Here is a 16,545-nt window from a genome sequence, read left to right on the forward strand (position 1 = left end):
GACCTCCCTCCACACATCTTAAGTACCAGCTTCCTGGGATTCATTTTGTTGGACTGTGAGTTTGTTGTTCCTAAGAGTAAGACCAGGATATAGAGGGAAGAAGTGGGCTTGGGGGGGATGGGTATAATACTGGCACTGATAATGAAGGATGAATTGCATTCATAAACTGTCATGTTGAATGGTAAACCCTATGAAACTAAAACATGAAACAATATTTTTAAAGAGCAATAAAAATTTATTACTTAGAATACTGGAATTAAAAAACCCTGATTATCCCTGAACTCAACATCTTTTCTTTTTCTTTTTTTGTCAGTCATAGGGCTTGAACTCTGGGCCTGGGCCCTGTCCCTGAGCTTCTTAGCTCAAGGAAAGTGCTCTACCACTAGAGCCACAGCACCACTTCCTGTTTTCTAGTGGTTTAATGGAGATAAGAGTTTCATGGACTTTCCTGCCTGGGCTGGCTGTGAACCGTGATCCTCAGATGACAGCCTCCTGAGTAGCTAGGATTACAGGCGTGAGCCACCGGTGCCCAGCTTCATGTTATTCTTTTATTTTATGTTTTCTCCTTTCCTCTCTGCTCTTCCTACTTACCTCCTCTCTAAAATACTCCCACTAACTAACAATTATGTTTGAGCTACAAAAACAGAAACATTACTTGATTTGAGCTAATAAAATAAGAAATAGAGTCAATGTTCCATTTCCTACTATAAAGCTTAAAGAAATCTATAGTGATCATCTTCACAATTATATAGTTTCATTCATTAAAAATGCAATATTCATGCTGTTTTTTTATAACACTCATTAGCAGAACAGGCAAAGTATCGTGTACTTTACACAAAATTGTAAGGGCACTCCATAACTAGAACAAAGGTTCAGGAACCACCACATAATTAAAAGTAGAAAACAAAACTTTATTTGATGAAAACTTTTTGAAAGTTCCAGTATGAAGTAACAAAAATCAACAACCTACAAATCTCTTCCAGTCTTTTGCATGCCAAGCAAAATATTCTCTTCAGAAAATGACCATTTTAGAATATATATCCCTTTCTGTAGGCTAGACATGTGTGAGTGGATAAATGGATATAAAATTCAGAGGGGGGAAAAATGAAAATATTCTAAAAATAAAAATCTGAACCCTCTTCTTGAGGTGTATTGCGATATGGTAGCCAACATATTCAGCACCTTGTATTCCCCAAGTTAGTGACTGGAGCCCCAGAACCAGCCCCAGAAAGGAAAGATCAAGAGATCCCACAAGTTTTTGAGTCACAAGTTGGCAGCAGAAGAAAAACCAACCACCACTGGAGAGGAGCACAAATGCATGAAACACACACTTGTGAAATTGTCAATACTTCAAAGAGCTAGTTATCTATATGGTTCAATAACTGCAAAAGCTCACAGTTTAGGACAAAGAGAGCTGTCCTCTGAGTGGCCTGGGCATTCCTAACACATCTTAACAGTGCCATTGTTAACATGAGACTCCATGTAAGGGACTGGTCAGATACCAGAAAAGCTCACTGCACAGATTACCTTGTGTATAGAAACCTCTGATGCCACTTGTCCTTTGGCTATATCCCTAAAACAAGGTTTAATCTAAACTTATAGAAGAATGCTTCCGAAACCCAAGGGTCCTGTCAATATTTCACAGTAATATACCAAGTCAAGAATATCTGAATCCACACAGCAAGTCACCTGCACACACCACTAGAAAAGATCAGTTCCTTCCATCTTTTTCTTTTGCCTTTGTACTGAGAATCATGAAATGGTTGTTCAGGAAACAAATGGTGAGGCTAGCAATGATACTGCTGTACGTGAAAGACTACTATTCACAACATGATTATAAATGAGCTTTAAACCATAAGCAAACTTTAGAAATTTTACAGCCCTCATTTGTTTTTGTTTTTTTAAGGGCAGACAGACAGTGCTTTACCTCTTGATCTTAGGAATAAAACTATCTGGAATAATAGGCCTAAGGATCAAGTCATAAGAAATCACTTCATGCTTAAGTATTTCAAATCCTGATGCTGTTAAGTGAATTTGTGTTTGTATTTAGAAGCAGTTGTGATTTTTATCGGATTCTATGAAAAGTTCAGTCCAGATTGTTAATCTACTCTTAACTGTAAAAGGGTAATAATCTGTGCTTATCTGCCTATGCATCTGAATTCGCCATTCTGTCATAGTCCTATGCAAGCACATTGACTAGAGAACTACAAGGTTATGCTTTGTGCCACAAGGTCTGTCCTACTCATAGACTTAAAGAAATCTACTGACTCGAAGCAGTGCCGTTCAGGACGGTGATGTGATGTCATAACTGTCCAGCGTCCCGCCGTCAGTCATTCCCATCATAATCACTGTAGCCCTGGTAGCCGCTGTTCCTTCTCTCGTGGATGCTGGACATTTTCTTCCATGCCGAGTCCTGATGGAAGCTGGCGCTGAAGGACCGGCCGAGACGCCCATGCTGCTTTCTGGAGATGTTGTCTTCACTCTCAGATTTGGCGATCCCCTGGGCAAGCACTGGAGGCTGTGATTCTTGTCTAATTGTGCCAAATGGAAAGTTCCAAAGGTCAAACCTTTGCCAGCTCAGTCTCTGGAAAGCTATGATGCAATGCAAATTCCCCCCAACCTGAGAGGAAAAAAGAAGAAGAAGAAAAGTTAAAGCAAATAAAGAAAAGCTGAGCTAGATGTGTGGCTATTGGGCGCTCTCACATTTTTACTCTTCTCTTGCCCCCAAACAGTATTTTTCTGCTCACTCCCCATCAGAGCACACTGTGCATGGTTTGTATCTTTCCTTACAGCTGCCTTTATAAACCATAACAGAGCCCTAAGGAGCCACATACCTCTCTCTACCCCATATGACTCTCCTCAACTCTACCCTGAACACACTGTCTAGAGCAGATGCCAAATCAATTTTCCTCTCTCTCCTGTTCTTGCTATAGTCGTATATCTATAGAACTGCCACAGACGAACATCTACTCCATCCAGACAACGTATTTCCTTTTTGCTGAGGGACTTCCTGCAGCCTAATTGGTCCATATCGCTCTGGCCACTGAATAAAATTAATTTGGACTCAGTTGGGCTAAGACCACAGAGCAAGGCAAGCCAGCATCAGTTCAGTTCAGACTACACATCTGAAAGGGAAAGACACCAACAGAAGGGTAATAATCTTTAAGCAGTATAAAAGGAGAGACAAGAACAACACAGAGCCCATGTGAAGAGAAGAGAGATCACTAGCTACGGGGTAGTGCTATCATTCCAATACCAGGAAGCATTCTCCTTGCCTTTGAATTTTAAAGATTGTCCTCGACTGGTAAGATGAAATGAAATGCCTTTGTATACCTAGGTAACAAAAAAAAAAGTCCTGTGTTCTTAAAATAATTTTCAAATAAGCAAGGGAACTAAGGAGAGACTTCTCAGAAGAAGAGGTAAGAATGTCAAAGAAACACATGAGGAAATGCTCATCATCCCTGGCCATACAGGAAATGCAAATCAAAACAACACTGAGATTCTATCTCACCCAGGCTGAGATCTGAGGATTGCAGAAAAGTCCCTCTGAGACTCGTATTTCCAATTAACCACTCAAAAACCAGAAGTGGCGCAGTGGCTCAAGTGGAAGAGCACTAGCCTTGGGCTCAGGGAGAGCACCCAAGCCCTGAGTTCAAGCCCCACAACCAACAACAACAACAAAAAAGATACCTGCACTCTAGGTTCATTGCAACACTATTCACAATAGTTTCCAAGATATGGAAACAACCCTAATTCCCCACAGTAGATGAATAGATCCAAAAACTGTGGTATCTATACACAGGGGAATTACACAGCCATTAGAATAAAATAATGCCATGTGCAGGGAAATGGATGAACTAGAACAAATTATGTTAAATGAGGTAAGCCAAGCTCAGAGAGACAAATGGTGCATGTTCTCTCTGATATGTGGAAATTAGATCTAAACTACACTGCAATATAATAAATTATACAGGATTCTAGATACTCACACGTAGTGGAACCAAAAAAGTCTACTCTTAGGAGAGAAAAACAAAAGGCACAATGTTTAAGTGCCTCTTCATATTTATATAAAATAATATATATACTGAAATGATCTCCAAGATATGGAAACAAGACACCTCTTTTTTTCTCGTTCTTTTTTAATGTGTTAGTTTTTGGTGATTCTGTCTACTTTACCTTGTGTATGATGTATTCAAGTGTACATCTTTGGAAGGGCTGGAGGGAGTGTACAGAACTCGAGGGGAAAAGGGTGAAAAAGTACAGCAGTGGAGCGAACTGGACACCGATGAAAAGTGAACTACATACTTCATGGGTAGAGATGGGAGGGAGGGAATGAGAGAGTGAGGGAACAGAAGACACTGCATGAAAGGAAATGTACTCATTACCTGACTCATGGAATTAGAATCCCTCTATACATCACCTCCATCATAACAATAAATTAATAATTTAAAATAATAATTTTCATTTTGCCATCTAAAATGGATTTTCATCTAAGGTAGATTTCTGTTTTTTTAGTCCCTCAAGAGTGTGGAGTAAAATACAACATTCTGATCACTTAGGAAATGCTTTCAAATGCAACAACGTTATTCTTACCTTCTTTGTTTTTCTAAACTGAAGTCCTCTCTCTAGGTGCCGGATATCCAGGTATTCTGGATTTTGAGTGTTCAGATCAGTGACAATATCTGCCCATCTGTTCAGAAGAAAGAATGCAGCACAACTTTCTTTAGGTCCAAAGTACAATTCTAACTGAACTTTTCACAAAGACAAGTGCTGGTGGCTCACGCCTATAATCCTAGCTACAATCCCATTTAAATACCACTAGAGTATGTGTCATAAATTTCAAATCCAGATAATAATACATGAAGCAAAGGTAGGAAGACTGGTCCAAGGCAACCCAGGTAAAAGTGAGAGACTCTATCTAAGAAAATAAAAGCAAAAGGGGCTAGGGACATGGTTCAAATGGTAACGCACCTGTCTGGCAAGCAACAGACCTTGAGTTCAAACCCAAATATTGTGAAAAAGAAAAGATTGGAAAGGAAGGAGAAAGAGGAATGGAAATATAAGACCTCTGAGAGAATGTAAATTTGTAATTAAAGAGAGATTTGGCACATGTCCACAGACTAGAAGAGCCCAGATTTTTATGATGTCACTTCTCCCCAAGAAAACATGAACTCTATAGATTCCATCCTGTTCGAATTCTTTTTTGTTTTTAGCAGAAAATGGCAGATTCCAAAATTGTGATGGCAAAGCAAAAATTCTTGATAGATAACTGAAATGAAGAGAGATACAAAAGAATTCTGCCTACTTCTATTTATATGGAACTCAAGAACTACCAAAGTAAATCTATGATGATGGGAATCAGAATACAGGTGGTCTGTGGCTGGACAGAAATGGAGAAGGAGGGCACTAGAGTAATGAAAATATGCTATATTGTGATTGGAGTGACAATTACAAAGATATATATAAACCATATATATCTCAAAACCCATCTAATTAAGATCTGTGAACCTCAGTACACCTAACACTGACCTTGATTTTTTTTTTAAAGGAAAGCTACTATAATAACATACTTTTTACAGTGAATTGCAGGATGTTTCCTACTGGACTCTCCAATCAAAATCCAATATTCCACTTCCTGGGGTGAGAGGGGACCCCTGCTAAACATGAAAATAAAAAACTTAATAAAGGTCATGCACTTGACTAAAAGCTTTCAACTATCTATTAGTAAACAGTACATGAAAATGTACTCAATGATAGCATTCATTAATGTAGAATAGACACTGGGTGAAATTAAAGAGAAGTAGTGAATTTAACTCTTAATTTCTCATTGAAAATCTTGGGCTAAAAAAAGTTTTCATGCACTTCCATCAGATCCTTGGAGGAAAAAACAACATATGGCATTCTTCCCTTTTAACTATGCATCTAAGACATTTCAAAGGGGATCCTAAAAATATAACCCTAAATCAAGGGTTTCCCCTAAAGGAGAAACACACAGATCCCTGAAAGTTCTCCCTCAAATAGGTTTGGAATGGAAAATAAGGAGTTTGCGTAATTTTTTTTTTTTTAATTTCAATTTCAGGTGGTTCTTAGGTACCGGCACTGATGAGGAACTCTTTTTTTTTTTTTTTTTTTTTTTTTTTTTGTTGGTCCTGGGGCTTGAACTCTGGGCTTGGCCACTACCCCTCAGCTCTTCAGCTCAAGGCAAGTGCTCTACCACTTGAGCCATAATGCCAATTCTGGTTTTCTAGTAGTTTATTGGAGATAAGAGTCTCACGGACTTTCCTGCCTGGGCTGGCTTTGAACCGTGATCCTCAGATCTCAGCCTCCTGAGTAGCTAGGATTACAGGCGTGAGCCACCGGCGCCCGGCTTGAGGAACTCTATTTTTAAGGGTACAAAGTGGAAGTAAAATGAGGTTGGACGTTTTGGTAGATGCTAGAAACAAGGTGAAGTTCTAGGAAGCTAGAGGAGACCATTAAAGAAACAGCAATGTACCTCTCTTATAACAAATTTCACCTCCAGAGAAATGAACAAAGCATTTGCAAAAATGTAATATTCTGTAACTTCCTGGTTTACCTGCTGCTTGTGTCAGGTTCTCTTCTCCCTACAGCCCCCAAGTCCTCTGAGTGAGATCCTCCATCTCCTCCAACCTAATCCTATTCAGATGACCAAGACTGCTAACAGGGGACCCTGGGCTCTCCAAGAAGCAGATCACCTCTTCTCTCTCCACCTGCCTCAGTTAACAAGCCCCTGCATCTAAATGTGAACAAACCAGAGCCTCAGCATGGCCAGATGAATTTGCCTGCCAGAGTCTTTACTTAAAATACACACAACTTCTGCTTTCATCAATTCTTAACCTGAACACTTCTTCCTTTGCTTTCCAGGATCGTGGCATTTGCTCAAACCATCATGAAGAAAACATGGAAAGGAAGAAAAATAGTAGTCAAAGTGATCTTCCCTTTTAGGACTCTTGTTAAAAAAAAAAGAAGATATCAATTTATGAACATATAAAATTTATAAAATACAAACTGTGGATTGAGGAAATTAAAAAACTAACAAACAAATATAGCCATGAAGGTAATATGGTTCCTGACAGGGAAATAAAATTTGGTACAGAGTTTTCTTGCAACCAGGATAAAGAGGAATCCTGATACTCTCCATGTCTTTCATGGTTAGAAGGGAAGATACTTTTTAGTTATTTCTGGCACATTGTTCATGTGGAATCCTGGATAAGGACAAGATAGTACATAATGGCTTTTATAATTGTTTTACAGCAGACAGAAAAGTGTTTTTTCAAATAGCTTTCTCTTATGTCTAAGCCCCAGCATCTACGAGAGTATTTGTTAAAGTGCAATTAACTAAGTGCAACTCTGCAAAGAATAAGCTCTAATGTTTAATGAATAGGCTAATTAGATACAAAGAAAGTAGACTGGCAAGCTTCCCAATTCCTAAGAGACTCCAAATTTTTTTTAATTCCTTAAAACTCTTTCTATAGCATATTTTCCTGGTGACAATACCCATATGAAATATGTACATTCTTACCTGAATGCTTTACTTGCTTTAACAGGAGTTGCTTCAAAGCCAATTGGACAAAAATAATGATTTTGGCAATGATAGATGTAAGCCAGCGATTCATCTTTCAGTCCACGAGTTAACTTTGACAAGGCTCCCGAAGCTACAGAAAAGAAAACCAAACAAATTGAGGGCCCACAAAACAATGTTGGTATTATATACCATGGATGAGTGAAGGTTCAAGAGACAGAAAAGACATTACTTAGAACACATTGACACAGCAGGGGAAAAGCAAAAAAGTATTAATGAATTCACTTTCCATTTGATCTTTTAGACTGAAATTCACATAAAGTCAACAGCAAAAGAAAAAAAAAAAAAGGAAAAACTGTCCTGGTTTACCAAACCCTTCCAATACTACATAAAGTTGTCTATGAACTATGATAATGACAATTTGCCTTGTGAAGGTTAAAATGTGTTTATGACTTTAAGTATCACTATTCCACAATACTGTGAAATACGTGAAATTTATGTGATCACCTAATCTCAATTAAAGAAAAAAAGTGAGAGAAGGGATGGGTTAGGAGAGATGGGTGACAGTGTTGTCAGAACTTTGTACTCATATACTGTTTTGTAGAATGGGAACTGGGAACTTATTTGTACAACTACTTAAAGATAATAATAATTTTAAAAAGTTGTCTATGAAAGTTATTTACTGGATATGACCTTGTGATTATATATATAATGATGATCTCAACTTTCCTGATTGTGTTTATCTAACACTAAAAATTGCTGAATGTGTATGCCAAATGTAAGTGCATTTGTTCATAAAATACATACACTAGTATAAATCTTTACAAGAGGTACAAAAATAAAAACTTTAAACCAGGCACTGGTGGCTCACACCTATAATCCTAGCTACTCAGTAGGCTGAGATCTGAGGATTGGGGTTCAAAGCCAGCCTGGACAGGAAAGTCCATGAAACTCATCTCCAGTAAACCACCAGAAAACTGGAAGTGGCACTGTGGCACAAGTGGTAGAGCGCTATGCTAGCCTTGAGCTGAAGAGCTCAGAGGCAGTGCCCAGACCCAGAGTTCAAGCCCCACAACCAACAACAACAACAAAAAAGTAAAAACTTTAAATCAGGACAAAATATAGACTTTCTAATATATATAGTGTATCCCCATTTAAATACCACTAAAGTACAGGGCATAAATTTCAACTCCAGATAATACAAACAAACTCCAGAACTGCCAGTTTCTCCACATTAACACACATTTCCACCCTTCTGAAAAAGTTACACAAGAAAGGTTAATTCACTTTCACATCCCAAGTGCTGGAACAGCTCCACAGTCAGGCTGGAGTAGCACACACTCTTCTAACTATTCTTTCTTGTCTGTTTCCCATCACTATCATCAATGTCAATTTCAAATGTATTGCCATAAAAATAAAAGTTTTTACCAGCACTCAGTATTGAAAGCCATTAACTGAGGTTTCATTAACTTGCATTCCTGGAAGAAATTAAATTATTCATTAAGATATTGCCCATTAAAGCTACAAATCCCAAAAATAGCAGATGAAAGCTTGCATGTGGCAATGATTGACTTTCTGGCCACCACAGTACGTAAAGAACACTAACAACAGCAGGTTAACTGCTACAGCAGAGCGGAGAGGGCAGCCCCTCCCCCTCACACAATGTGCTATGCATCTAGGCCTTCATATTTTTCATCATGACCTCTGGCAAGAGCATCTTTTCACAGCAAGGAGATCTTTCCTATTGAAACCTCGGCTTCAAGTTAGGGACAGTGGTACAAGCCTACACTCTCACATTTGGGAAGATGAGGCAGGAGATTGAATTCTGAGGCTAAATTTGGCTACACAGTGAATTTGAATCAGGGCTCTTTTACAGACTCCATCATATTGTACAGGGACACAAAAGACAAGCTCTCCCAAGGAAGAAGATACAAGTGATTTTAACATAGGGTGGAATAAGACAGTGCCACAAACAGGTATAGAGCTCAGAGAAGGCACATGTCGGGTGTGAGGAATCCGGAAGGGGTGGCATTCAAGATGGAACTGAATGGAGTGGGAGGATCTTAACAATCCAGACAGAGAAAAGGGTCTGAGAGGAAAAACAAAAGCACAGAAGGAAGCATGGTAATCTGGGAATAGCAAATCACTTAGTTCGGAGCACAGGGTACAAAAGCAGAGAGAAGCCTACCGTAGGGAACCCCCACAATTTCAGGACAAAGTCAGAAATAGATCAGATCATCCTCTGAAATAAAAGACAGTAAACAGAGCAATAAATACATGAGCCATCCAAGAAGGTGATTCTGTGTATTGAAGACATGCAAATGAGCTACAGATGGAGGCTAAATTCCGAATGAAGTTCACTCCCTATCAGAATGTACCTAAAAATACCCTGAACTTGAAATGACAAAGCAACCGGTGAGCTGCATCGTGGAGTGAGGAGAAGGAAACCACAGGACTTGCCTCACCTCCAGCAGGGTGACAGGAGTGCTGAGCTGCTGAGGACAGAATCCTGGTCCCTGTGGCATGGGGAATCTTACTTTAATACATTAACAACGGACTGTCTTTCCGTGTAGTGTACTGATTTGCCCTTTAGCTACTGGTCATCCACAGGAAAATCCTAGAGAACTCTGAAAAGACCCCAGACCCCAGAATACGTTCATCCATTGAGCTCTTTAAGAAAAACCACTGCCCCTTCCCCTGCATACCTAAGAGAGCGAAGCAGGACACAGGCAAGTCATTACATGCCCTAAAGCCAGGCATTCCTGAAAAATAGCCGACCCTCCCGTCCCTTCCTGTAAAACTTAGCTATAATGGCAGGGTAGGTCAGGAGGTAATAAATCACTTGTCAAAATTAGGGAACGAACAGTTTCGGTGCATGACGACCAGCACAGACTTGTCAGGGCAAGTACCGACACGTCAGCTTTCCCCCAACCCCACCTGCCCCATCTGGCCAGCTTAACCTGACCAATCCCCACCCTGAGCGTAATTTGAAATTAACCAATCAATATTCTGTAACCAAGCATCTCGCTTCTGTAACCTTGCTTCTGCTGTCCATAAAAAGAGGGTGCTTTCAAGCACTCGGCGCGCAAGTCTCCCGATAGACTTTGTCGCCCCGGGTACCCGTGTAACCGGTTCCCAGACACTTGACCCGAACCTTGTGGATCTCGTGGTTAAGTGCACCTGGGAGCCGAGGCATGCCCGAATAAACCTCGTGCTGTTTGCATCCGTACAAGTGGTCTCGTTGTTCCTTGGGGAAGGGTCTCTTTAGATCGAAGGACACTCCACGCCGGGGGTCTTTCATCTTGGGGGCTCGTCCGGGATAGAGACCCTCACCCAGGGACCACCGACCCATTTTCGGGAGGTAAGCTGGCCAGCGTCTGTGTATTGTCTGTGTATTGTCTGTGTGCTGTTTAAAGTCAATCTGTGTGTCCAATTATTGTGCGCTTGCGATTCTGTGAGTTCGGCCGTACTCGTCTGTATCTGGCGGACCCGTGGAGGAGCTGACGAGCTCGTACTCCCGACCGCAGCCCCCAGGAGACGTCTTGGGGGTGTCCGGAGCCTGAAAAAGTGGCTCGTCCGGGGTCTGAAAGTTCTGGGTGAGCGTGGCAGGCTCACTCAGCAGACTTAAAAGTGACCCGTCCGGAGCCTGAAAGAGTGGCTCGTCCGGGGCCTGAAAGAGTGGCCCGTCCGGGGTCTGAAAAAGTGACCCGTCCGGAGCCTGAAAGAGTGGCTCGTCCGGGGCCTGAAAGAGTGGCCCATCCGGGGTCTGAAAAAGTGACCCGTCCGGAGCCTGAAAGAGTGGCTCGTCCGGGGCCTGAAAAAGTGGCCCGCCTGTTTTCTGGAACTCCGTCCTTTTTAGACGCGTGATTGCTTGGGAGACGAGTCTCCGTCTGGTTTTTGCCTTCGGTTGATCGCCGAAACCGCGCAGCGAAAAAGTAACGTGACCAGTTATAATTGTAATGTTGTTTGTTGTAGAGTTTTGGTTGCTTGCATTGCTTCTGCCCTTGTGGTTTGTTTTTCTGTTGATCTGCTGTCTTTGCCTTCGCTGTGGAAAATTTGGGAGAGTGTGTTACTGTGAAAACCTTAAGTTAAAACTACACAGGTCTCTATCAGGTTTTGCTTTCAGTTTATTAACAACAGCGCGCAGCGAAGCCAAGTGTTGTCTGTATTGTTGTTTGTATTGTTGTCTGTATTGTTTTTGTGTTCGTTAACAGTTTTAAAATGGGACAAACTGTCGCGACACCACTTAACCCTTCCATCTGCCCCTCAGCTCTCTCCCCCACTCCTTCCCTCTCCAATTTCCCAACCTCAGCTCTCTCTCCTTCCCGGGGAGTTTAGCCATGGTCGGCCACTCCCATCTGAAGTCGCTTTTTCTGTTTGGCGCCTGTCTGTTTTTGTGTTTCTGTTTAGTGTTAATTGTTTCTGTTGTCTGTTTTGTTGTCCTTAAAGGGATGGGGCAGCAACTAACAACCCCCTTAAGTCTGACTATAGATCACTGGAAGTCACAGCCTGAGCCGAGATTGTCAGGTTTTGGGAACTTGCTTGTTTGTCAATTATGAAATTGCCACTGACCATCTGCAGGTGGCCTCAGTTAGATCTCAGCCTCGGGCCTTGGCTCGGGGGGTCTGAGCGTGGGGGAGAACCTGTCAGTCTGAGGGAACAGCCGCTAGGGACTTCCTTCCCTTGCCCCAAGATGACTGGGAATTCGCCTCTGCCTTGGAAGACCCCCGGGTCAACGTCTGCAGGACTCTAAGAGAAAAATCCTCCGGAGGTGAGTAGGGGGGTTGAGTCCCCTGGTAAGTGAATGGTGGTGAGATGTCGCCCTATTCACTGAGACTTGATTCTGTCTTTGTGGCCACATGTTTGTCTTGTTAACTTTAGTGTGTTTGTTTTATGGGGTAGGAAAGTTCTGGGTGAGTGTGGCAGGCTCACCCAGCAGACTCTGGATTCAGCTTGCTGAGTGGGAACAGCACAGAGTTCCGGTAGGGATAAACTGGGGCCCATTAGTCCCCAACTCAGCCTTCAGTTCTTGTCTAGTTCTGTTTTTAAAATTGGTACCAGTTTTAAATGTGGATCCTTGGTTTTTGTGTTTATCTGTGTTTTTGTTATTTATTTATTTAAACATCTCTGAGGGAATAAAAGTTCCAGCTGGGCCTAGTCACAGACCTGCTATGCCCACCCTCCCCGCGAGGCATGAAGGGTTACTGGGCTAGTTTGGTTCCCTTCAAGCCTCAGGCTGCACCTTCTCCCAGTGGAGGCTGCTGGAGGACAGGTGAGGGCGTAGAAGGCTGTGTACCTGGATTGGACTTTTCAGCTAGTTCTGTCTAAAATTGGGTTAAAAAAAAAAAAATCAGGCCAGTTTAGTCTTAGGTGACTCCCTCCCTCAGCCCTCCTCCAACTCAGAAGAGATTCATAAGCCTTGCTAACAAGCAAGCTCTGTGAAAATGAAGCACAACAAAGGTACCTAGTTCTAAAAGAAATACTGTCTTAAATTTTTTTGTTTAAAACCTTTAGAAAGTGTACGTACAACTGATTTTGATTTTTGCGCACTTTAAGATCTGTGTGTTTTGTGTGTGTCTGTGAACGTGTTCTAAGATAAAAAAAAATTGTCAGCATGCTGTAACAATTGGGTGATTTAAATTTAAATTTCAAAAGGTTATGAGTTTGGACATTACCAAAAATTTTTAAAAATCTTCACATTGTTTTAAATGGCTTTTTAAAAGGTTCTTTAACTTGCAAATTAGAAAATCTGGTATTTTAAAAACTAATATTTTAAAATGCATAAGTCTGTTTATACTGTAATCAAGTTATCTGGCTTAACAAAAATGCATTGGCTGTTTGGGGTCTAATTCCCTTGGCTAAAATTTGGGGATAAATATTAGAAATTTAAATGTAAAGGTTAGTTTAACACTGTCAAAGATGTTACCTGTTCTATCTAAAACTGTATTTCATTTGAGAACCAAGAGAAGAGACGGGGAAAAACTTAGAAACCAACAGAAGACCTATCTTTAGGGGTGAAGGGTGAACAAACAGAAGTGCAGTTCAGCTGGTCATGCAGTGGGACAGGCCCTGGGAGGAGTCCAAGCATGATGAGGCAAACTGGCACAAACGCAGTTCATCTAACCCTAAAGAGTCGGATTGGGTGTGTGCCTGCCTATTCCATAGGAGGGGCCAAGTGGCCCATCGTTGTTCTGTCTCTTTTCCCTGCAGATAGGCACTGAAAACATGATGGTTAAAATGAATGATGTGATGATCTGATTAGTATTGCTAAAACTTTCCCTTGGATGTGTTAACATTAAAATTAGGAAGGCCTTAAAAAGAGGGTAAAAAAAGTTATTTGTATAATGTGGCTTACTTTCAATTATGTTCCACAATTAGGATGCTTTTTAAAAGTTATAACGGTGTTAAGTCTAGCTTTGTGATATAGTAAAGGTGACTGTAATTCTTGCATTAAGGAAAATTGTCATTTGAGTTTAAAATTTTTAATGTGTGTCTGTTTTAAAACAAGCAGCCAAGAGACAATGAGTGACACTTGGCCTCAAGATTTCAAGGGATCTTTTCAAAATGCAAATGAAAACTAAAGTATAAAATATTAAAAATGATTAATAAGAGGCTTTAAAAATTAGGAATGGATTTTTGGATATAAAGTTTAAAGGTAAAGTTGTTCTTAACATTGGCCTCAATGTGCACAAAGGAAAAATTAGGATTACCAAAATATTTGCTATTCTAGTTTGCTCTTATAGGTTTTTCAAGTTTCCAGCAAGCCCAAAGCAAAGCACAGAGGATTCTTACAAGTTGTCAGATGTAACTTTGAATCTTAATAAGTTTCAGGTAAGAGCATGCTTAAAAGCTACTTCTATGTTGACCACCTTGTTGCTTTTAATTGGAGTAAAATGGCCTTTTGTAAGACTCATTGATCTGCAAACCGGTTCAAAGCCAGCCCGGGCACAAAAAGGTCCCTGTGAGACTGTCACCTCTACTCAGCCAGCAGAGTGCTGAAAGAGCAAGCAGAAATGCTTTGGGACTCACAGTGGCAGAGTACTAGCCCTGGACTGAAGAGTTAAGGGACAGCATTCAAGCCCCGAGTCTGGGACTCAAAGTGGCAGAGTGCTAGCCTTGAGCTGTAGAGCTGAGGGACAGTGCTCAGGCCCTGAGTTCAAGTCCAGCAACCAGCTAAGGAAAATGCCAATGAGGCATTTATCCCAATGTAGAGAAGACACTCCTGAGACAAAAGCAATGGTGAAGCATCCAGAGGCAGTAAGCCACTGCTTGGATGGCAGAAATGTCAGATCCTGGAGTCATTTGTGTGTGGCCCTTCAAAACTGGTCAGAGCCGGGAGGTCATAGGAAGATAGTTTGGAAGCATGCCTAATGTTCATGACTACCTTGTAAGGGACAGGAACTTGCCAGTCCTCTGTGATAGTAAAAAGCTAATGTTATAAAATGTGGGGGGTAGTTTAAATCTTAACCCCTTTATGTGCCAAAAGCTCTAATTGGCGGTAATATTGAGCTGACACCAGTTACATGAAATTCATCTTCTCAGGAAAAAGTTTGTAAACCTGAGAGTGTGTTTCTATTGATATCTGTCTAAAGGCCTGCAAAGGTAACTCAGGCATTGTGTTAGGGTTACTAGAGATCACATTCCTAAGTCATCCAGAAAGATGCTTTTACAAACCAGAGTGCTAAACAAGCTATACTGCTATAGCTGGAGAAAAGGTCTGTGCAGTTGTCAAAAGTTAAATATTGTTCTTAATGACTTCTAACCCTGATGGCCTCTTTGTAAGGTTATAGGCTCCTGGCTAGGTAAGATCAACGCCCCTAAAGTCAGCTTGAAGAAGTTACAGAAGATGGACCTTCGCCCTTCTACCCCCATTTTAAGATCAAGAGTCCAGAGTCAGTTTTGGAAAAATGAGGCAAAATAGATAAAATAATTTTTAATAAGGGCATAAAAAATAGTGTTAACTGTTGTAGGTGTGCAAGGTGTGGAGACTGCATTTGTCAGAGATGGTTACAAGACTAAGCCTTCTGTGTCTATTTACAAAAATATCTGGTTAGTAAAAAGTTGTGATTTTGGTAAATTGTCCTGAGCTATTGTTTAAAAGATCTTAAAAACCAGCAGGATCAAAGCCTGCCAAGCCTAGGCAATGTATCTTTAACCAGTCTGTGTAGGAATTTACAGCCCAGCATGAAGTGTGACAGTCCCTTGGAGCCACTGAGAGACCCTGCTGTTCCGGTTGCTGCTGCTGCTGCTGCTGTACACCGTAATGGGTAAAGTTCAACGACGGCCTGACAGTCACCTGGAGGAACTCCTGCTTGATTCCATCACCTGAGTCGGCTTCCTGGTTGAAAGCTGCTAAATCTAAGATCTTGTGGGACATTCTTTTGGGTGATATCCAGAAACCCTCTCTTCCCACAGTGGATATTGGGGACAAGGATATCACTGGCTTGCTTGTCTTAGGCACTTCAGTGCATAGTAACTGGAAATCCACTCTATGTTCACAGCCTAGTTTGACTCTGATATGGTAATAACCTGAGTGTGTTATCAATAGAGGTAATACTCTTAGCCTTAAAATCTAGCAAGCTTCTGCATCACGGTGGTGCCTTAAGGCTGTTCTAAGATAAAGGTTCCGCAAGCCAAAGGAAAAATTGGGCAGTTTTAAACTACAGCCACAAAGATGGTCAAGAAATTGTAAGGAAAGAGGGTGGTAATGAAAGCCTTGGGAAAGAAATTGTAAAGAAAGAAGTAAAGAAAGCCTTGGAAAGAGAATTGGGGAAATTTAAAAAGTAAGGATTGTCTTTAAGACAAACCTCAGAAAGTTTAAGTATGTCGCAAATGGTATGAGTATGTCTTAAAATTGGAGCTTACAAGTACAGCTGGTATATCAGGCGACCAGCTGGTGACCATCCAAGAACGAAGCCTTGCAGCAAGATTGTATAACCTTTTGCTGATAAAAGTTTGTTATCCTCTACATTAGTCTGTCTGGGCGCTGACAAACTCCGTAAAAT

At 41.1% G+C, this 16,545-nt stretch overlaps 1 protein-coding gene across 4 annotated transcripts in view; it reads right to left on the bottom strand.

The window, feature by feature from the left end:
* Positions 1-890: 890 nt before the first annotated feature.
* Positions 891-16,545, bottom strand: part of Bivm (basic, immunoglobulin-like variable motif containing) — a 37,399-nt gene continuing 21,744 nt past the window's right edge. For 2 of the 4 annotated variants that reach the window (XM_070002641.1, XM_070002642.1), the window contains exons 7-10: positions 7,541-7,673; positions 5,571-5,657; positions 4,594-4,690; positions 891-2,620 (exon numbers count right to left, since the gene is read on the bottom strand). In XM_070002641.1, the coding sequence (XP_069858742.1) occupies positions 2,327-2,620; positions 4,594-4,690; positions 5,571-5,657; positions 7,541-7,673 (611 nt within the window). In that variant the 3' untranslated portion in view covers positions 891-2,326. The remainder of the gene's footprint in view (positions 2,621-4,593; positions 4,691-5,570; positions 5,658-7,540; positions 7,674-16,545) is intronic. The other 2 variants (XM_070002643.1, XM_070002644.1) reach the window with 2 other exon arrangements.

The sequence above is a fragment of the Dipodomys merriami genome, unplaced genomic scaffold (genome assembly GCF_024711535.1).
Source record: "Dipodomys merriami isolate MVZ:Mamm:240054 unplaced genomic scaffold, mDipMer1.0.p SCAF_6, whole genome shotgun sequence".
NCBI lineage: Eukaryota > Metazoa > Chordata > Mammalia > Rodentia > Heteromyidae > Dipodomys > Dipodomys merriami.